The sequence below is a fragment of the Lycium barbarum genome, chromosome 12 (assembly GCF_019175385.1).
Source record: "Lycium barbarum isolate Lr01 chromosome 12, ASM1917538v2, whole genome shotgun sequence".
NCBI classification, from domain to species: Eukaryota; Viridiplantae; Streptophyta; class Magnoliopsida; order Solanales; family Solanaceae; genus Lycium; species Lycium barbarum.
This window is the reverse complement of record NC_083348.1, coordinates 79,467,791-79,489,120: the sequence shown is the minus strand read 5'-3', so window position 1 is coordinate 79,489,120 and position 21,330 is coordinate 79,467,791. Positions and strand designations below refer to the sequence as shown.

Genomic DNA, 21,330 nt, shown 5'->3' with positions numbered 1-21,330 from the left:
TTAATAAGTATGAACCATTCAGATCTATTACAAAGTTCTATAAGCATTCAAACATTATTTATTTAATAATTTTTTTCGAAAGTAATTTTTTACCACTATTTTATTTATCACAACAACTACTATCAATAGCTTATTATATTATGCACCTTTGCAATCGGTCACCACCGTACAACTATCATCACGAATAAAACACTTGAGCAATAACAACCTCTATATCAGCTAGCCACCATTACCAACCTCCAACATGTACACAATCCCCACTGCAATTGTGCGATAGCAGTAAGTCAGTGCCCATCTACTATCACCACCACCACTAATTACCACCAAACACCTCAACCAGCAACCACCACACCTCCACCCCAATATGCCACCAGCCAGATACACCGTTATCTACTTCTACCATCAGCTGTCACCCGCAACCACTACTAACAACTAGAGGCGTTAAGAGGATGGGTTCACCATTTTAAATAAAATAAAAATAAAATAAAAAGAAGTGTATTTAGTTGAGTTTGATCCCACGACCTTCAGGGATTAAATCCAGGGCTTAACCAGTGCTCCACTCAGTTTAGTTTGACCATGTGTTCCTTCGGTTAATATTAGATATATTTTAAGAATTATATACATAATATATCGAGTTTAGTCGGGTGATCATGTGTTCACGTGACCCATTTTTTATGCCTAAATTCGCCCCTGCTAACAACTACTTCAATCGTCATCCACCATGCACCATATAACCACCAATCGCCATTGCAAGTCAACCTCCACCAACTAACCACCACTAGCCAACACCTTGCTACTATCATTATGGATAGCCACCATCGTAACTACCACTATCGCTAATAGAGTTTATCGGAATTTTTGAAAATTACTTTCAACAGAAAACAATCTATCAGTATTTCAACACATGTATCTGATGGAAAAGAGTCTGGGAGGATTCATATAGGTAAGGTGTAATTGTTGTTTATATAAATTAAAAAAAAATCTAATATTTTGTTGATATACTATTTAATTACTTTTTAAAAAAACTTTGTATTTATTACTCCTCGATATTACTCTTTCCTTTTTAGTATGTTTTGAGAAATCATGTCTTTCTATATTTAGTATTAATAGTTTTTTAATTAAAAGTAAATAATGCACATTCAAATATTGATAGAACAAACAATTTTGATTATTCAATAACCAAATATAGAGACAGTATTTTAATACTACTTAGATATGTACTGAGACATCTTATCTTGCAAAAAACAAAGGGCAGTTTGCAGGAATGCCCTGATTTTGGGGTGGTCTTTAATTTTTGCCCTTCGTTAGAATTCCTTGGTTTAGGATTCGAACCCCCGCTCAGTCAAAAATTTAAAAAAAAAATCGCAAGGTAGAGTTTGAATTCGCAAGACAGAGATTTGCCTGCAAAACTCTGCCTCAGAATTTTGCTACCTTCAGATAGAGTTTCAGGTAAAGTTTGCGGTCAAACTATGCCTGATCAGGCAGAGTTTTGAGACAAACTCTAGCCTACTGGTATACAAGCACACCGTCGTGGCACCCCCCCCCCCCCCCCAACAAGCACCCTCAGCTCAGGGGGACCAGAAAAGGCCTCTCTTTTTTCCACCCTTTGTCGGCCCTTGCCACCTTCCTTAACAAGCCCTTAAGGCAGAGTTTTGCCTTATACCTGAATGCTAACTTTGGTCCAAACAAGCCTAACTTTGCTACAAAATTCTGTCTTGCGAAATTGTCTTTTTTTTTTTTTTACTGAATCGGAATTCGAACACAAACCTCATGGTAATAGACGAAAGAGGCAAAAATTAAAGACCGCCGATTTGAGGGCACTCTGCACAAAAAAAGGGGAGCCCCTCAAGATTTGGAGAAAATTGACAAGATTGTTGTACGTCCCTATCATCCGCACTTCATGATGTTTAGGTAGCATAGAAACAAATTTTATAACCTCTAAAATTAATGGTGGGCGAAAAAATCTGCTTGCAAGCATTGAAGTGTTTTTATTCAATGACGAACCGCACTCTGCCTTCCTATAATTCTAAGTGGAATTAGTACACATGCTACAAGAAGTGGACATGACACATCAAAAGTTACGGCACCTTTGTAAATATCATTCATTTCCAACCATATCCTCTCCGTGGCACGTAGTTATTTCTAGGGTTCCACCAATGTATTTTTCACTTTAATTAATTAAGGACAAAAAAAAAATCCTTGTACCAATAGTAATTAAGTTCTCTTATTAACGCAATAGACATTTTTCAAATTTCCCCTATCAATCTAAAACTATGGTTGGATCTTGTGGCTTCAGTAGACAACGGAAACTAATGTATTTCCTTGCCAAACAATGTATTGTCAATGCAATGTTAGACATTTCTTATGGTTGGCATAGAAGAATGACAATTCCTGTGTGAAAAAGCATTAATAAGAGCAAAAGAACAAGAATTTAGGCCAATGTCTAGGGCAACGGACTAAGCTCATTGTAATGTCGAATCATATCATAAGGGTGAGATCAAAGGTTAGTGACAAATTGAGAAGAGAGGGAAATTGGATGAAGAAATCATGACCAGCAAAAAAATTAGACAAGAAAATGGAAAGGTGGAAAAGAGGAAAGTAAATATGTTGTATTTGTCATTGAGCACAAACTGGCCATATAGACAGTTTTATTGGCCTTCTTGCCAAAGAAACAAGTAACTTTATGGCATGATGGTAACTTGATATAAGTGGTTGTTCATAGAAGAGTTTAATGGAAAAGAAACTAGAGCACTGGATGTCACATGGCAGTCACCTTCTCCTTTGTCATAACTAGTTTCACTGATCTAGTCTTTTCTTTTTCTCTTTCCATCACTGATCAAGGTAGAGTCTGAGTTTATGTGGGAGAAAAAAACAAAAGATCACAATGTAAAATGTACATTTAGGGGTAGGAAGGTCATGAATAGAAGAAAAGTAATGATAGTGGGGGAGAGGGGGTAGAGACGGATGCAACTTTTGAGCTACAAGTTCAATCAAACCCAATATTTTTCACACGAAACACAAATATATATATGAAAATCATAAAATTTCAATAAATATTAGATTATGAACTCGAACTTCTAAGGGGTCGTTTGGTAGCTAGTAAAGACAGATCTTATTCATGCACTAATTTCTGCATAACTTAGACCATATTTGGTAGCTAGTAAAGAGACACCTTATTCATGTATTAATTTCTGCATAACTATTATCGTGTTTGGTAACTAGTTAGGAAGTAAGTTATTCATGTATAAAATTAGTACGACGTTTGGTTTACAATTTTGAAACTCGCATAACTAATACATGTATAAATTAAGAGTTAGAACAAATTTTGGATCGAAAAAGGGGAGGGTGGTAAAGGCGCGCGGGGGGGGGGGGGGGGGGGGGGGAGTGTTGTTATTGTGTTGAGAGGAGGAGTTCATATACAGAAATCAAGAATTAAAAGACCTGGAAAACATTTTGGTCTCATTTGGTCCAAATCTTGCTTAAATAGGTTGTTTAAGGTCTAATAAAAAATCTAAGAAGCATTTAAGCTTGAGTGTAACCTAGTCCAATGTTCTCTTCACCCATCAAACATCACTGTCACTTTCAGGGGTCATTTTCTACTCTGTCCACTTCCTCCCGCACCCCACCCACTCCATCTCACACCCTCCTACCCACCCACCCACCCACCCACCCAAAAAGGTCTAATGAATCAAAAGAGAAATGTTTACAAACTAATGACCAGAATTAGAAACTTAAACCAGAGATCAAGAAAAATGAATGGACAAGAAAAGACTGATCATCTCTCATTAGATAATTCCCTATTTAACCATCTATTGTGCTTGTTCAACTCAAGCCAACAAATTGAAAAAGAGAAATCAAATTGCAAATGTAAAATTAGCATAAGAATAAACAGACAAAGAAAATCCTAGTTAGATAAGTGGTAGTAGTAACATACTAATAAATAAAAGTAAGCACTCGTTTACTTTATAAATACCTATCCCTAAGTGCAAAGTCTTCCATTTTCTGCATCTATATGTCCTCTGCATATTAATTTGCAAGGAAGAACTAAAATCTTCTGTGTACTCTCTATTTTCATCTTCCAACCCCTTTTCTTTCCTTACCAGGTTAGTCATCAACTGAAAATATTCATACACCATGTCCCAATGGACCTCAAGACTTAATTCCCTTGTTTTATCTATCAATTTAAAACCATTTCTTGAACTAATGTAACAGAAAACCATATGGGGTTGGGATTTTAATCCAAATTCTTTAGCTTTTTATCTATGATTATTTCATTTTGCTGTATTGAAACACAAAAAGTTCAAATCCTGATCAAGATTTTCATATATTTTTGTGTGATGTAGGTGAAGCTATGGACTTCCAAAGTGATCTAACAGGAGAGATCTCACCACAAAGGAAACTAGGAAGGGGAAAGATTGAGATCAAACGGATCGAAAACACGACGAATCGACAAGTCACTTTCTGCAAGAGGCGCAATGGTTTGTTGAAAAAGGCCTATGAATTGTCTGTGCTCTGTGATGCTGAGGTTGCTTTGATTGTCTTCTCAAGCCGAGGCAAGCTCTATGAGTATGCTAACAACAGGTAGTTTATTACTTCAAATAAACCAAATTATAGGTGTTCAAAATTTCATAAAGTTCTAATCTTTATACATATTGTGATGTCAAGTTTTCATCTTTGAAGATGAAGGGTCCTCCCTTTTTCCTCATTTCTCATTTTTTGTCTTCCTTAAAAGGGGAACTAAAATTCTTTGTTTATTTTTGGAAAGTTTTAATCTTTATACATCTTGTGATGTACACAATGCTTAGGAAGATCTGAACTCCCAAAGGACAACTTGATCATATAGTTGTGAAGTTTTTTAGACTTTGAGTTTTTCTTTATAACAAAGATTGACTTTCCTTTCCTTTTTGTGTTAATGGTTTTGTTTGTTTGTTTCAATTTTTCTCTATTTGGAGGAAGTTTCTCTTTTGATGATCCCATTTTTGTTAGTAGACATGTAGATGCATAGATCTGTTTGTTGTAAGAAAATAAGTAGAAATTTGAGAAAGTACTCTCATCAGAACTCTTAGATCAGCATACTCTTTCTTCCTCCATTGCTGATAAATTTTCTCTCTTTCCTCTTTCTCTCTCTCAAAGATCAAACAAGAAAGCTGTCAAATTCTAATTGGCCAATGACTTGACAATTCCTTAATACTTGTTTTGTGATAGATTATATGACATATATTCTTTCACAGCCAATAAAAACCAAGATTAGGGTTTTGTACTTCATTCACTAATAGCAGTGAAGTACTACTCTTTTTTGTCTTGAGCTTTATTTTTGTTGGTAGAGTCAAACTTGCCCTAATTAGGGTTTATTTTTTAGCTAGGAATTTTTTCAAATCTCTAACACTTTTTCCCTTTCTGATAATCAAAAAAACTCATACATGGCTCACATGTTCAAGCCTTTTTTTCTTCCTTGAAATAAATGGTAGTAGAAAAATTAACCAATCAGAGTTCAAAGATCAATTATAGACAAAAGTTGACATTCTTCTTAGTGTCTCTCACCCCTTTTCTTCACTTCACTCCCTATTTTCTTGAAATTTTTTACACCATTTAGGCAATGGGGTCATCTACACTCTAGCTTAGAGTTTTTTAGAACCAAAAAAAAATTGTTTGAGTGAGTGGTTGGTGTAAGTTTTGTCTCAGTTACAAGAATCTTTGATCACGTCATACAAGATTTTACACTTGTTGACAAATCTGCTGAAGAAAGACACATTATAGTAACATAAAGGAATGGTTTTGTTTCCCTTCTCTGATTTCTCTCTTAATTTCTAACTCCAATGGTGTAACCAAAAAAAAAAAATGACTACCCCTATTTTATTTTGCTTTAAGATGTCTCAGTTTAATGCTTTTACAAAGCTTCTGAAGCTGTTTGAACTTAAACAGCAAAGAAACAGAAGTGTAAGAAAGAGAAGTTGTAAACCAATGAAAAAATTACTCAGAGGTACACTTTACTAGCTATGTTATCAAATACTTGAAGAGGATCTTTTGCATAGATATATTTACGTAACAATTTTTATTTTCAGAAAAAAAAAAAAAAAAGAGTAATTAATTTATTATAGGGTGTTGTCAAGAAAGAGATGAGACGTAGGTCCGTACAAGTTTTTATTCTCAACCAATGAGAGAATTCTGAACTCTCTGGCTTTCTTTCTTGCATGGCATTGGCTGTTTAAAAATGGACGGTTCTGATGTGATCAGGGTTTTCACAGATCAGATCATATAAGACAGACAAGACTGGATCATACTATTCACTTTACCTTACAAGAGTGTTAAAAAAAGGAGTTTATACATTGAAACAAAACCCTAGGTGGGTAAAAAACTAAAGCTAATGGGTATTAACCAAGGAATAAATTGAATTTGTGACGTGGCACAAATCTGAGCCGTTGAAACAGTGGACCAATCATGTGGTGGGAAATTGTGCCAGGTTGGCAGAGAGCAGCCAATCAGTAGCTCGAGGAAATTAAGGTAGGAACAGACTAGGAAATGTGAGTCATTCCTCAGTGTTTGGTTCATTTCTTTCAGTCTTAGGTCTAAGGTTTTAGAAAATTTATGTCAAGGTCATGTTTGAGTGGACAGATTGAGTCTCTGACTCAAAGCAACACTTTGCTATATTTCTTTTTTCCAGCATTGCGTGTTGGCCTAAATCAGCAAGAAAAAAAAGTGTATTAAATGAAAAGTATTTGGATTTTCTTGACCTTTTTAAGTTTGAACAAAAGGGTAGTGGTTTAATTTTATTTTTCTAGGGGGAGGGGAAGGAAATTGCAAAATGGGAAATCAAACCCCAACTACCATGATTCACGCCAAAGAGAAGTAATTAAGACGTTCTTTCTATTTTTATTTGGTATTTGCTCTTGGGTTTGACTAATGTGGATCACACCAATAAGCCTTTGACTCGAGACGTTTAATTAAAGATGGATGAATATTTACTATTCCTATTATAATCTTTAGTCCTTTCTAGTTTTTGCTCAAAATGAACAAACATTTGAGTCTAAAGTGATTTTAGAACTTGAAATCTGTCTCACCCTTAGATTATGGTCAATAATGAAGATATATAAGCTAGGGTTCATATACAATTAATTTCTCCTGAACTTATGTACAACACTTAACGGGTAGTCTTTGGCTTTAATTTGTGTTATGTAAAAGTTTTTGGATTTTGTATATTGTTCAATTTTTAGGAAAAATAATTAACCAAAAAAGGAATAACAAACTTAAGCAAAGTGAAGGATAAGTTGGAAATTGGAATTTATATTATCAACAGTTCCTTGGTTTGTCACGTGTGGACAAAATAATGATACTTGTTTTAAAACAAGTGAACGGATAGAAATTACGAAAGGAGAAAATGATACGTAAATGTTATGTTTCATTTTTGAAGTACAAAGAGAAAATAAGACGGCAAGTTTGCGTTACATATACTTAGGAGCCATTTGGACATGATTTCATCTCATGAGATGAAATCATGTTTGGACATGCCATTTGGATTTCTTAAGTTGCAATTTTTTTTATAAACATAAAAACTCTACAAGTAGTGAAAACCATAAAAAAAAATTCCTATTCTTATACAATCTTACCAAATGAGTAAATCATAGTTCATAATAAAATTAATACTCTACTAGAAGGTCTTTCTAAAAAATACAACATCAATTGATCAAACTTAGTTCAATAAAAAGGAAAATTTAACATGAATAGTAATGTAACTACTCTTTAATATAAGTCTCCCACATGGTACGACCAATATATCTACCAACTTATGGTTGGTAAACATGATTGGTAAATATATCTACCAACTTATGGATCTTTTTTTACTTAATATAAACGTATGGATCAAATTTTACGTTTATATTTTTGAAATCATGATTTCAAATCTCAAATCATGCCTTTTTCGATGATTTGGGATTTCATCTCATGAGATAAAATCAGAGATGAAATCACATGTCCAAACGTTGATTTCATCTCAAGAGATGAAATCGCATGTCCAAATGCCTACTTAACGCATTCTCTTCAGGTCTCTTTCTTCCCTCAATGAAGAGAAAAAAAAAAAAAAAAAAACTTTTCCCCTCCTATTTCCCTTCTTTTTCTTGGTCAGCCATTTTCTCTTCCTTTCTCTTCTCTTTCATAGTATCCAAAGTACAAACAAAGAGTCATTGCTTTGTGCAAATGTGCCAAGTTATATATTTCTTTTCCTCTTTCTGTATCCACCCCCCCCCCCTCCCCCCCAAGGTAAGTGAGTGTAGCGTAGGATGTTTGTGATCTCTTTATCCTTAACATGAAGTTTCAGCTTCCAAGTCCAGGGAAGGATAAACTTCTTGATAGCGCTTTACTTCCTTATTGAGCCTACTCCACGCAATCCAGAGTAGTTAGGTCAATGAATTTCGGATACGAAATGTCTAAATAGAAAAAAAAATTGAGATGAAATGCCATAGTGCAGCCATTTGAAGAAAATCCTCACAAAATCAATTCCCTTTCTTCTTTCTTTTGAATTTCTAAGCAAAACAAATTTATATCCTCACCTAGCAAATGAATTTGTGCAAGAAGTCTGCTTTACTATTTGTAATTTTTTGCCTTAGTATCAACAATTCAAAAGGAACTAAGGTGTACCCTTATTTCTTAATTCAGAAAATTCCAGAATTTCTTGTCTTTCATGTTTCATAGGATATAAGGACTATGTATAATGTACTATATAAAGGGCCTTTTATTCTGTCCTGTCTTGAATCTTGATTTTGATAGCCATAAAAGATTTAGTGATCTTATGGATGTCTTAATGACCATATAACTTGGATATTTGCATGTAACTTTGAAAATACTATTTGATTATGTGTGTCGATGGTTTTAATATATGATTGACAAGAAGCTATCAGTCTAACATAAACATGGTCCAGTGTGAAAGAAACAATTGAGAGGTACAAGAAAGCATGTTCAGATTCCTCAAACACTGGTTCAATATCCGAGGCCAATGCTCAGGTATTATTTCAATCACTGGAAATATTCTTCTTCCTTTTTTTTTTTTTTTTTTTTTTTTTGAGTAATAAAGGACTAATATTATACTATAAAACTTAAAAAGTCATTACATAGTACTAGTAGAAATGACATCAGGGATGCATAGGTTTTCAAGTTTGGCCAAATTATTACAAATACTAGTTGGAAAAAATTTCACAAAACTTATTCCTAATTTATCTGCTAAAATTGCCAAAGAAATTGAAAGATGGATAATTACAACAGGCAGGGTTGGCCTGCTTTATTCTTAGGTTAAAGATGTGTCACCTTGAAGATGGATCATTTGGCAATATTCTTGCATTATTATGAAAATTCAATGTTGCATTCTGATATTTGGAAAAGAACAAATTACTCCATTTCACTTTATTTGTTCGAGTTTAACTTGACAAATTTTTTTTGAAAGAAAGTAAGATTTTTGAAATTTATGGTCTTAAATATTCTGTAACATTTGTGTGGCTACAAAACTTTTAGAACTTGTGATCTGATTTGTGCATTAATTAAGAGAATATTCAAATGTATCATGCTATTCTGAAATAATGAAGTAGTATCAAACAAAGTGGAACATCGGGAGTAATAGACTTCTCTCTTCTTTTCTTTACTCCCTCCGATCCTTTCTCTACTTTTCATGTTTGTCAAAAAATAGTCATCTCAAAATTCTTCCTTCCTATATACTTGTCATGTTTACCAAAAATATTTTTGTACTTGTCATTGTTTAGAATCAAGAAAGACTTAATAATTTCCTTCTTCAATTTTACCCTTAGCAATAATAGCGTGAGCATTTATTGGAGAGAGGAATTAACATGGTGAAGGATAAAAAACTAAATAAATACAAAAAATTTGTTATAAATATTTTGGTAAAGCGCATGTAAAAGGCTAATATGACAAGTAAGCGGGAGTACCTGTCGTTCTAGAAACCAAGAAGAATTATCTATTAAACTTTTTTTTTTTTCCAATTTCAGCCTTAGCGTTGATAAAGTGAGCATTTATTAGACATAGAATACTATGGTGAAATATCAAAGAATAAACAAGGATAGCCATGAAATAAGTCTAATTATCCATGTTTTCTTAAAAGGATATGTAAAAGGATAATATGACAAGTAAATTGGACCTGAGTGAGTAATATTTAAAAGCAATAGGTTAGTGTTTTCTTATTTATCCTACTTATAAATACTTATTGCAATTAAAAATAATACATATTTCTTGATAATTAATTAGTACTGTAGTAACAAAATATGGGGTTGCGGTTTAGTTCACTAGGTGAGCTCCCTGCTTTACACAGTTGAGCTGGAGGATTCAAAGCTCATCACTTGTGCATCATTTCTTTCCCCTTTTTCCATCCTCATTGGCAATGTAATAAAAGAAATATAGTAACAAAATAGGACCTGAATCAACTGTTTCAGAGTCATATTAAGGTGGGTAGCTACTGGATTACTTTGGTTTATCTCTTTGACTATAAGAGAATTAGTTTTGGTTTGGAAAAGATAATGATTTTCAGTGTTACGGAGGGTCAAAGCTTTTCTTGTATGACATTCAACAATGTTACTCAAGGTCAAAGTGTCACGACCCGGCTAGGGGCCGCGACGGGTACCCGTGCTAACCACCGAGCACCACTCGTTTTACTACTCCTTAGCCTCTTTATCAATCGATTATCCACTTCATAGTTAATTTATAAGAACACCATTTTCATTTGGAAACAAAAGCATTGTATATACTTGAGCCCTATAGGCTAGCAAAATAATACATATACGTTCATACATACAAAATGACCCTTCCATGAGACCATACAACCCACATCGAGTATCTACGAGCCTCTATGAACTGACACATATACAACTGTACACAAAAGATTGTCATAGGCACCTCCGGAGCAATGGAGGGCTTTTAATCGGCTGGCAACTCTAGGAATCTGGAGCAACGTCTCCTCCCTGCCTACCTATGGGCATGAACACAGCGTCCAAAGAAAAAGGACGTCAGTACGAACATTGTACTGAGTATGAGAGGCATAAACAATGAAGAAAGACAGTGATAATATAATGTGAACATCAATATGAAACATCTGAATCTGAATGGCAATCATAAAAGAAGTATTGCATGTTGTCTTACTCATACTCATCATAATCTCATATATGCATAATATGCAAGCTGCCCGTCCATATCGGAACGGTGTGATAATCAATAACATTAGCCCGCGTCCAGGCCTCCCGCATCCGGGGTACCATCTCATGCCGCCCACTAGTGGTGTCTGCCCATGCCCGAAGGTCATGGTGTCTCCGTATAGCTGCCCGCCTTGGCGGGGACTGCCCGGCCAACTAGGCACAGTGTAAAATGCTCATGACATGCTCAATGCAAAATACTCATAATAATATGCTCATCATAAATTACTTATCTTATCCTAATACGTATATAAGACTCATGATAAACTTTAACATATCGGGGTGACGTAAGGTCGTGATCCCCCGGTTACGTTATGGAGCCATTATGGACATTCTGCCTCACCTTGAAAGGACTAGTACATAAGGTGAGTGTAGGCAAGGAATAACATCCTCACATCGAATAGCTTAACTCACATAGACATTCATAGGCATAAGCCTCTAACTTCTTAGAAGGTGAGAGCTCATGAAAGGAATAGGAATTCAAGCTAAGAGATTCATGCCATTAGAAGGAAGGACTAGCCTCACATACCTTTGTCGTTTAGCTAAGCTATCGGTCTCTCGTTCACCTCCGATGTTACGTTGTCACCTTCATTAAAGAATGCGAGGTACATTAGCTAAATAACTATGAGAACGCGTCGTTATTTCTAGGAAAAATTGGGCAGCACTTCCTTTGTTTATACTACTTTTCCCATGTTCTATATCAACTCCCAACATTCCCAATGCTACTCACAATATCACAATCAACAATCATCATCTATGTGCATTTAGCAAAATCCACCATTTCTCTCCAATTTCATCACATTTATGGTTATAGGTTCGATATCGTATTTTCCCACGTATCACATTTATCTCAGGGTTTACAAGTCATTTATAACCTATTCATACTCACAACACCCTATAATCCATGATTCAATTCAACTACTAACCAAACATAACACTATTCACTCTTGAATGACCCATTTGCTATGCTTCTCTACAAGTCGAGTACCTTAACCTTCCAATATCTTTAAACAACATGTAATAGTCATGAAACTTACCTTGGATTATGGTTGGACAAGCCTTGAGTGGAGTTTTCCCTTCTAGCACCAAAACCTTACTTTCCCTCTTTGGATTTCCTTGAGGAAGATGAACCTTACTTGGGTTTCATACACTTTGATTCATGGATTTGATGTTGTTAATCTTGGTTTCCCTTGATTTTTCTTGTGGATGAAAGTTTGGAGAGGGTTCCAGAGGTTTTAGGACTAAAATGGTGAAAAAAAATGAGTTAGAAACGAAATTGGGTCTATATATAATTGTCCAGAAGATTCTGGACTGGCACAACATGCGACACTATGTGCGAGTCGCATGTTGTGTCGCAGGTCATGCCAGTTGATCAACTCTCACTGGCACAACATGCGACACTATGTGCGAGTCGCATGTTGTCGTCGCAGGTCATGCCAGAATGTGATGAACTATCTGCCGTAAAGTGGCCATAACTTTTGATCCCGATGTGCTGTAAGGGACCACCACCTATGGTTAGAGAGATATTTCAATTATCTACAACTTTTATACTGTGGTGTTTTTCCCAAATTCAGACTTAAAAATGGAGTTTTGGTCCCTACAAACCAGATCCTCCGAAAGTGTTTCCTTAACTCGCCCTTTTTGGATGGCTTGTGTCTATATTTGGCTTGTGGGTACTTCTTGAAACTCACTTGGATCCTAATTACCAACATAAGGGGCATTATAATTCTTCTCCTAAATATCTTTAAGACATCGCTAGTTCGATACTCGAAATTGTCCTTCGCCAGTCGATCCACTGTGCGCGAACGAAAATTTTCCGGGGTGTAACACAAAGCTTTTCTTGTTTGATATTCAAATTGCTTTACTAATTGAAGAGAGGACATTTGTATTTCCAGATTCATTTTAAATTAATTAAAGGCCTTATACACACACAGAGGCTTTTCTTAAAGTATGATTGTTTCATGATATATTAGCTCATAATATCTTATGGTTATTGTAAAAATGTTGTCAATCAATCCCAGTATTACCAGCAAGAAGCCTCCAAACTGCGCGCACAAATTGGAAACCTGCAGAATCAGAACAGGTGATTTTTTAGTGTTCTTTTTTCCTTGTCCAATCTCATGTGTTTTATTAGTATATTGTTGCTACTTTTATCTTTGTTGTTAATAGTCCTCCTTTTATGTTCAACTGCATTGATTCAGGAACTTTATGGGTGAATCTCTGGCTGCACTGAATCTCAGAGATCTGAAGAATCTGGAACAAAAAATTGAAAAAGGGATTAGCAAAGTCCGATCCAAAAAGGTGCTTAATTACTTCACTTTTTCTGATGAAATATTCAATCCCCGTAATGACATTATTAATTTCTAACATTCTATTCTCAAATTATAGAATGAGCTGTTGTTTGCTGAAATTGAGTACATGCAGAAGAGGGTAAGTCATAGTACATTCTTTCTTCTAGTTAGTTACCATTTCAAGTTAGTCTTTTTCTAGTCATGATGCTTTCTATTTATTCATCCCAAAATTGTTACATAATGGACAGCAGGAAGTTGACTTACACAACAACAATCAGTACCTGAGAGCAAAGGTCTATTTCTTTCTCTATTTGTACTTACTACTATTTCCTTAAATAAGTAATTTATTCTATAGAAACTCATTGGTTTTTGTTAGTAATTTTACAAACAGATTGCTGAAACTGAGAGAGCTCAGCATCAGCATCAGCAGCAGCAGATGAACTTGATGCCAGGGAGTTCAAGCTATGAGCTTCTGCCTCCACCTCAGCAGTTCGATACCCGAAACTATCTACAAGTTAATGGCTTGCAATCCAACAACCATTACCCTAGACAAGATCAACCATCTCTTCAACTAGTGTGAGTTCTCCTTCCTAACGAATTCAAGATTCAAAAGACTTCTTTACATTCATAAATTTCATACTCAGTCAAACTAAGGCATAAAATGAAATAACTAAGGTATCTTTTTTTTCATTGAGCAGCTAATATGGTTGAAGGCCTTCTTTCTGCTATGCTCTACATAAAACCACAAGAGGAGAATACTATTATGCTTGAAGATTATTGGAACTGAAGATCAACTTAAGCATGTATCCGATATTTTACTATTGCTGCATGAGCTGAGACTCTTGAATATTGTATGTTAATTAAGTGGACATGTACTTTTTTTGCTTTATGTTCCTTTTGTGGCAGTGTACTATCAGGAATTAAGCTTGTTATATTAAGTTGATAACTACTGTTCCTTTTGTTCTAATTATTTGGAAGGTTCATATATCTCACTCGATAAGGAAGAGAATAGGAAGGACCTCTCCAAGTTTCTTTTTATTATTGCATTATTTGCATTCAACTTCATAAAATATATAGGATCTTTACCTTATAAAAGAAAAATATGCCATCAGGGTGGAGCTACAGTATTAGATAGCTAGGGTTAGAACAAACAATAGTTTTTGCTGTATTAAAATATCCACCAAATATGTATAAATATTTTGCAAATTCAATAACTAAAATAATCTATGGGTTCAGTAGCAAATTCTTAACCTAACAATTTTAAATCCCGGCTTCGCTTCTGTATACAAACATAAGGAACTGGCTATGGAGGCCAACTTTCTGATTAGACATTGGAAATGAAGAGAAAGGAAAAGAAAAGTGAGCAGATTTTCCTTTCCCTTTTTTATTTGCGCAGAAAATTGGAAAAAACAAATTAGGAATGGAGTAAAAAGGTACTACTACCTTTCATCAATAAATTATAGGGAAAATTCCAGTTATAAATAATTTATGGGTCAAAATTACATATTCATAATCCATATTTTTAATTACAAACCTACAGCCTAACATTTCATGGCACAATTTGAATATTCACCTTTATACAACAATATACAACTTTATACACCTATTGTAGACAATGTATACACCTTGTATAAAAGTTTATAATAATGTATAAGACTAATATACAATATTATACAACAATATATAATTTTATACATCTACTGTAAACAATGTATAAACCTTGTATAAAAGTGTATAATAATGTATAAGACTAGTAAAAAATTGAAGAGGAAAAAAATGGCTATGGCAGGTAATTTAAAAAAGATGGGCTAAAACGGGTAAATATTTTTCCATAATTGGCATACAGTGTAAAATTCCCTAAATTATACTCGTAAATAGATAAAGCCCATAGCAGATGGTACATGGGTATCCCTCATCCTCGGTAATTTTACTGCTAACAATTTCACGAAGAACTTAATAAGTTGAAAATTCACCAATTGACATTCTTATAGTAAAAATTCCATATTAGTTGATTGTTAATTTCATATATTTGTTAGTTAACGTGTCTTCATTAATATCATCCACATTAAACTTATCCACCAAAGGATCCAAAGTAATACTATAATTTTTTTCGTATTTCATGATGAATTCACACTCTTCTTGAGAATCAGCTACATGGAAATACTCTTGAACAAATGTTTGGGTATCACAAGAGGAGATAAAAGAAATTGCACGGTTTGCTCTTCAAATGGGCTGGTCTTAAATTTGTTCTTCAAATCAAACTTATGCCTAGCGTGGGATATCTTTAAGGCTTCGACATAACTTGTATGATATTATGATGTGAAATTGTAAACTTATGCCTCTCGAAAGTAGCTTCTTTTAAGACCTAATTATTAATATTAATTATCCTTTTATTTAATTATATTTAGTAGCTAATTAACTTTTCTAAATTACAAATGGTAGCTATATCAAAAAATACATACTCAAACACATATATCTTTCTTTTTTCTCAATCACTACCCATTTCAGATTTTTCATTTCTCAAAACCCTAAAAAATCTCTCTCCCCTTCTCTCAACCACCACCACCATGGCAGCACCGCCCCCCTCTCCCTCTGTGCTCACACCTCTCTCTCTCTTTTCACTTTGCAGATCTGGCCGTGTGCATTGTTGGTGGCGGCGGTGATGGACTGATTTTGAGATGGCGGCGGAGAAGATGACGTAGAGGTGGAGAGATTATGTTTTGTTGGTGATGGAAAGATAGGGTTTTTTTGTGGTGGTGGTGTCTCATATTTGGGTTTTTGGTGGTGGTGTTGTCTCAGATTAGGATTTTGGTGGTGTTGGAGAGATTAGGGTTTTTTGGTGGTGGTAGTGTCTCAGATCTGGCCATGTGTATTTGTTAAAAGTCAAATACAAATACATTCAAAAATCTACATCTCACAAATACACTGTTTTTTAATATATTTGTCTTTGTATTTTTGAGTGCATTTTTTAGTGTATTTTGTTAATAGCCAAACACATTATTTTTTTGAATGTATTTGTCATGTATTTGAATTTTTTGGTCTTGTATCTGAATATATATGTTGAAATCCATTCAAATACACGAAATTTGAATATATTTAGCTTCATAGTAGTTGGAATGTACACAATGTATTTGAAATACATCAAAAAAAGCCACTAAAATACATTAAAAAAAATCAGTAAAATACATAAAAAAAATCACTGAAATACATAAAAAAAAAGACACGGAAATACATTATGGCAAAAAAAAAATCACTGAAATACATCAAAAAAAAATCACTAAAATACATTAAAAAAATATATATTAATATATAATTTAATAGCTCCACCATTAAAGACTAAAATCAAGGATCATGTTTTTTTTTTTTTTTACCCTGTTCTCATGTATTTGTTGGAAACAAATACACGCGAAAACATACACTATTTTGCCAAAATGTAGCTACAAATGTTAATATTTAAAAGGATAGCTACAAATGGTAGGAAGCTACAATAAGGTAGTCATTTGAGTAAGTTTGCCAAAAATTAATTGCCTTGAGGAGCAAAAATGCAAATGACCCGATTCAATAAGGCCCAGACTCGAAGCCCACAAAGATGTGGGCTCTAGTACTGGAACATACGTTACAATTTCCAAATATTACAAAGAGTTTTATTAAAAATAAAAAATTGTTAATAAGTTTTGTAAAATTTGATGTTACAATTTCCAATAACTTTGTTGTTTATATTCTTTAATTACGTTACAACTAAGGGATGTCAACTAAAGGCTGCCTCCTCCAAATTTACCCTTTGTATTTGTCTTTTATTGTTTCATCTACTATAGAGTGTTTTAAAAATATCGAGGCACTGGCATTTACTATAACTTCTTCATATGCCTTATTTTAACTCCCACTTTATTTCTTTATTACTTAAGGTGTCACACCCAATTTTGGTAAATATGGAAAATATTAAGGTCCTCTTAAAGCTTAAAAAATTGTGAATTGTGATGATGTCAATTAAAAGAAACACCTCACTATGCATAATTTGAATGGGAGAATACACCACATTTGCAGTTACCTTAACTAAAACATGTATTGCACGCAAAAATTGAAATTTCTCTAAATCACAGCTCTTTAATTGTTCAGTGTGAAACTTCAAAAATTTAACAGATAAAATTGATCTTCATTTGGATTAGATTTTATTACCTAAAAAAATTATTTTTATCTAATCATTTGTTAACAATATTGAAATTTGAATCTTTTCATCGGCATATTGTATTGGTTTGTGTATTGATTAGCCATATCGTTCATGTTTAACAAAATTTACTTTCTTTTTTGGATATTATTTGGCGTATTATAATATTTTATTTTTTAAATTTGATTAATATTCTATGCATAGCGAACAATGGTATTTCAATAAGTAAGAAATGACATTTGATGACCCTAATTAAGATTTCAAAGACATTCGAGGTAGGGGGAGAAAGTTTGCCAAGAGAAGGCAAGGCATACGATATGTATTGGAAAGGATTTACGAGTAACAAGTTAATGATGATTTAATGATGCTTTGGAGAAGAGTTATAACGTCCCTTAGATCATTAATGAGGTGATAAATAAGTGTCAAGAAGGTTCCATAAGGATTGGAGATCAAACGAGTCGACGAGAATGAGTTCGGAAGGACTGGGCATTATACGGCCCAACATACTGGCCGTATGTTTGGCCGTATAATCAGCCCAGATTAGCACCTCTCACTGGACAAAAAGTATGACCAAACATACAGTCAGTATAATTTATACGGACTGTATGTTGGTCCGTGAAATCCAAGCGGGACAGATTTTATATTATTAATAAGGGGTCCAAGTTTATTTCATTTCATTTCCCCTTCACTCCCCTTCTCTCTAGAACATTTCTCTACACGTCTCCCACAAGAATTCAAGGGATATTAGTGAACAACTTCATCAAACCAATAGAATCAAGTGTAAGAAACCTATTAAAGTTTATCCAAGACAAGGAATCCAAGTGAAGGTGAAACTAGGGTTTTGCTCAAGTGAAGTGTTTCCACCCAAGGTTCATTCCTACACCATCTAAGGTAAGTTTTATGGCATTTCCATGTTGTTTAAGGTATTGAGAAGTTGAAACACTTGGATTGTAGAAGGATATAGAAAATGGGTCATGAATGTGGGAATAGTGTCATTTTTGAGTAATAGCTTGGATTGAGTCATGATTCTTGATGTGTTGTGATTGTGGTTATGTTATAAATGATGTTAAGAACATGGGATAGACATTGTATATGAATGAATGTAATCGTGTGCTATGACCACGGATATGGATGATTGGAAGTGAATTGAGAAGTAAGGATAATGTATGTGAATAAAGAGTATTGTTATGATATTGTGAATGTTATTATTGATGTTTGGGAGTTGATCTATGATATGGAGGAAGTCGTATAAATAAAGGAGGCGTTGTCCAATTTTCTCTAGCTTTAGTCATGTATGCTAAGCTATCGATTTTCTAATGATAGTATAACTCTAATGAAGGTAGAAACGTGAGCATTGAAGGAGAACGTGCAAGTGATAGAATAGTGGAACGGAAAGGTGTGTAAGGCTAACCCTTCTTTCATAAGGCATGGTTCTTTGGCCAAATATCTAATCTCCTATGAGCCTATGATGTCCTCCAAATGATGTTATCTTCAAAAGCTACTAAGCTCATGATTCTCGATATGTGACGATTGTACTAAATTCCTTATATGATGAGTAATCCTCTAAGGATAGATGTAATGAACGACGATAGTAATGATGCTAAAGATGCTTATGAGCTTTTATGTATATGTGTCTATGTATGACTATTATAAAACCCCGAGCTTATATGGCCGGGTAGAATATATATATATATATATATATATATATATTGTGCGCACACCACTGCAGTTGGGTACGGATAACCTTGAGCCTTGGTAGGGCCGGGTATGCGAAACACCGAACCTTCATGGTCGGGTATGCTATGTACATGATATGGATATGTATACGATATAAATATGAGTATAAATACAAATATGCTATGAATACGAAAATGGATACGAATGTAAATGAGTGCGGATATGAATACGGATACGGATATGGATGTATGTACACAATCACGCATTAGAAATGGAAAGTCCCTATGAAAAGCAAGTAAGTGTTTATGACGATGATACTACTATCTCCCATCCTATGCTATTTCTTATGTTGTCTATTATGCTTTCATAATGATGTTGATCATGCTTTACATACTCAGTACATTCTTTGTACTGACGTCCTTTTGTTTGTGGACGCTGTGTCATGCCCGCAGGTGGCCAAGGAGACAGGCTTGATCCGTAGCTTTATTACTCAGGGACTACATAGCGGAGCTCCATTTCATTCGGAGCTACAGCTTTTGATATTTATTCTTTTGTGTGCATATTTATAGGCATAGCGGGGTCCTGTCCCGCCTATATGATATGACATACTCTCCTTAGAGGCTCGTAGACATGTGTATATGGGTAGATGTGTTTAGCCTTGTCCTCCTATATTTTGGATATCATTTTGTTAGCCTCATCGGCTTATGTACATTGTTGTGGGCATAGTTGTGATGATGATATAAATGTATTGTTGCCCAATGGAAATAGTATGAATGAGGAATAAAAGTATGATTTAGCTATGTGGCTCACCTAGATGTAAATGTGAAAGTATGATAAGAGGTGCCCAGGTGGGTTAGTACCGGGTGCCCATCGCCGCTCTCCGGTCGAGTCGTGACAATATATAATTGATTTCTCTAGAACCAAAATATTTTTCTTCTTTTGGGGGGAAAACGTTATAGTTCATATTGGATGTTGTCAAAAAATTAAGAGACTTTATGTCATGTATTTGTTTAATGGTAATAAAGGTCTAAAGTAAGGGCGAAAATTATTTTTGTTCAATTTTTTAAATATTTTATTCAATTTAAAAATATGGGAAGTCTTTACTTTTTAAGAGTTTTCAGAAAATAATAAACTAATCTTTCAATAACTTAATTCATAAAGAGCGGAATTTTTTTGACAAATTTAACTTTTCATCTTAGTTTTGGACAAGTGCTAAAGTTTGCGAAAAATATCGAACTAATCTTTCAATAACTTAATGTCACAAACAACGGGAAAAAAAATTACAAATTTAACTTTTAATCTTAATTTGGGCCCAGGATTAGCACGGGCCAAATGCCACTGGTATCATTTTTTTGTGCGGATTGCCCTTCAAAGGCACTGGTCTTTAATTTTTACAATTCGCCTAATACCCTGAAGTTCTGGGTTCGAACCCCAGCTCAATAAAAAAAAAAAAAAAAAAGGAATTTCGCAAAGACAGAGGTTTGTTGTAAAGTTAGGCCTTAAGGAAAACTTTTTCCCAAAATTAGGCCTATATAGACAAAAAGTTATGCCTTAAAGCAGAGGTTGTAAAATTCCAACTAAGAAAAAAAAAAAAAACTAAGCCTAAAGGCAAAATTCTGCCTCCGGTGAAGGCAAAACTCTACCTTAAGCTAGAGTTTGGATTCATGCCTTGCGAATCTAAACTTTACCTTGCGATTTTTTAAAAAAAAAAAATAACTAATCGGGAGTTCGAACCCGAAACCAAGATATTTTTAGCAAAGGCCAAATATTAAAGACCACCAATTTGAGGGCCAAAAATTGAAGACAAGTGCCTTTGAAGGGCGATCGAGCAAATGACCCCACTAGTATTAGGGGAGAAATGGATAAATAGTCACTCTTCAGATGGCTAATTATATTGGTTCAATGTTTACAAATTATTCAACTTTTAGCGGCTTTTAAATAGGAAAATAAAATTTTAGACAAAAATATTCCTAGCCAAAATACAAAAAACTTCAGAGAATTTTACTGGAGTTAAAAC

The 21,330-nt window shown here is 34.3% G+C and overlaps 1 protein-coding gene across 4 annotated transcripts; it reads left to right on the top strand.

Annotated features, from left to right (window-relative positions):
* The first annotated feature begins 3,952 nt into the window (after nucleotides 1-3,952).
* LOC132622477 (floral homeotic protein AGAMOUS) lies at nucleotides 3,953-14,438 on the top strand. Of its 4 annotated transcripts, none has more exons than XM_060337088.1 (9): nucleotides 3,953-4,103; nucleotides 4,344-4,581; nucleotides 8,913-8,994; nucleotides 13,202-13,263; nucleotides 13,382-13,481; nucleotides 13,569-13,610; nucleotides 13,723-13,764; nucleotides 13,863-14,047; nucleotides 14,170-14,438. In XM_060337088.1, exons 2-9 carry the CDS (start codon nucleotides 4,352-4,354, stop codon nucleotides 14,171-14,173), a joined length of 747 nt encoding a protein of 248 aa, XP_060193071.1. In that variant the 5' UTR covers nucleotides 3,953-4,103; nucleotides 4,344-4,351; the 3' UTR covers nucleotides 14,174-14,438. The 4 variants fall into 4 exon arrangements, with proteins under 4 accessions (XP_060193071.1, XP_060193069.1, XP_060193072.1 ...); XM_060337086.1 differs by having other exon boundaries at nucleotides 13,720-13,764; XM_060337089.1 differs by lacking the exon at nucleotides 14,170-14,438 and having other exon boundaries at nucleotides 13,863-14,051.
* Nucleotides 14,439-21,330: the final 6,892 nt, after the last annotated feature.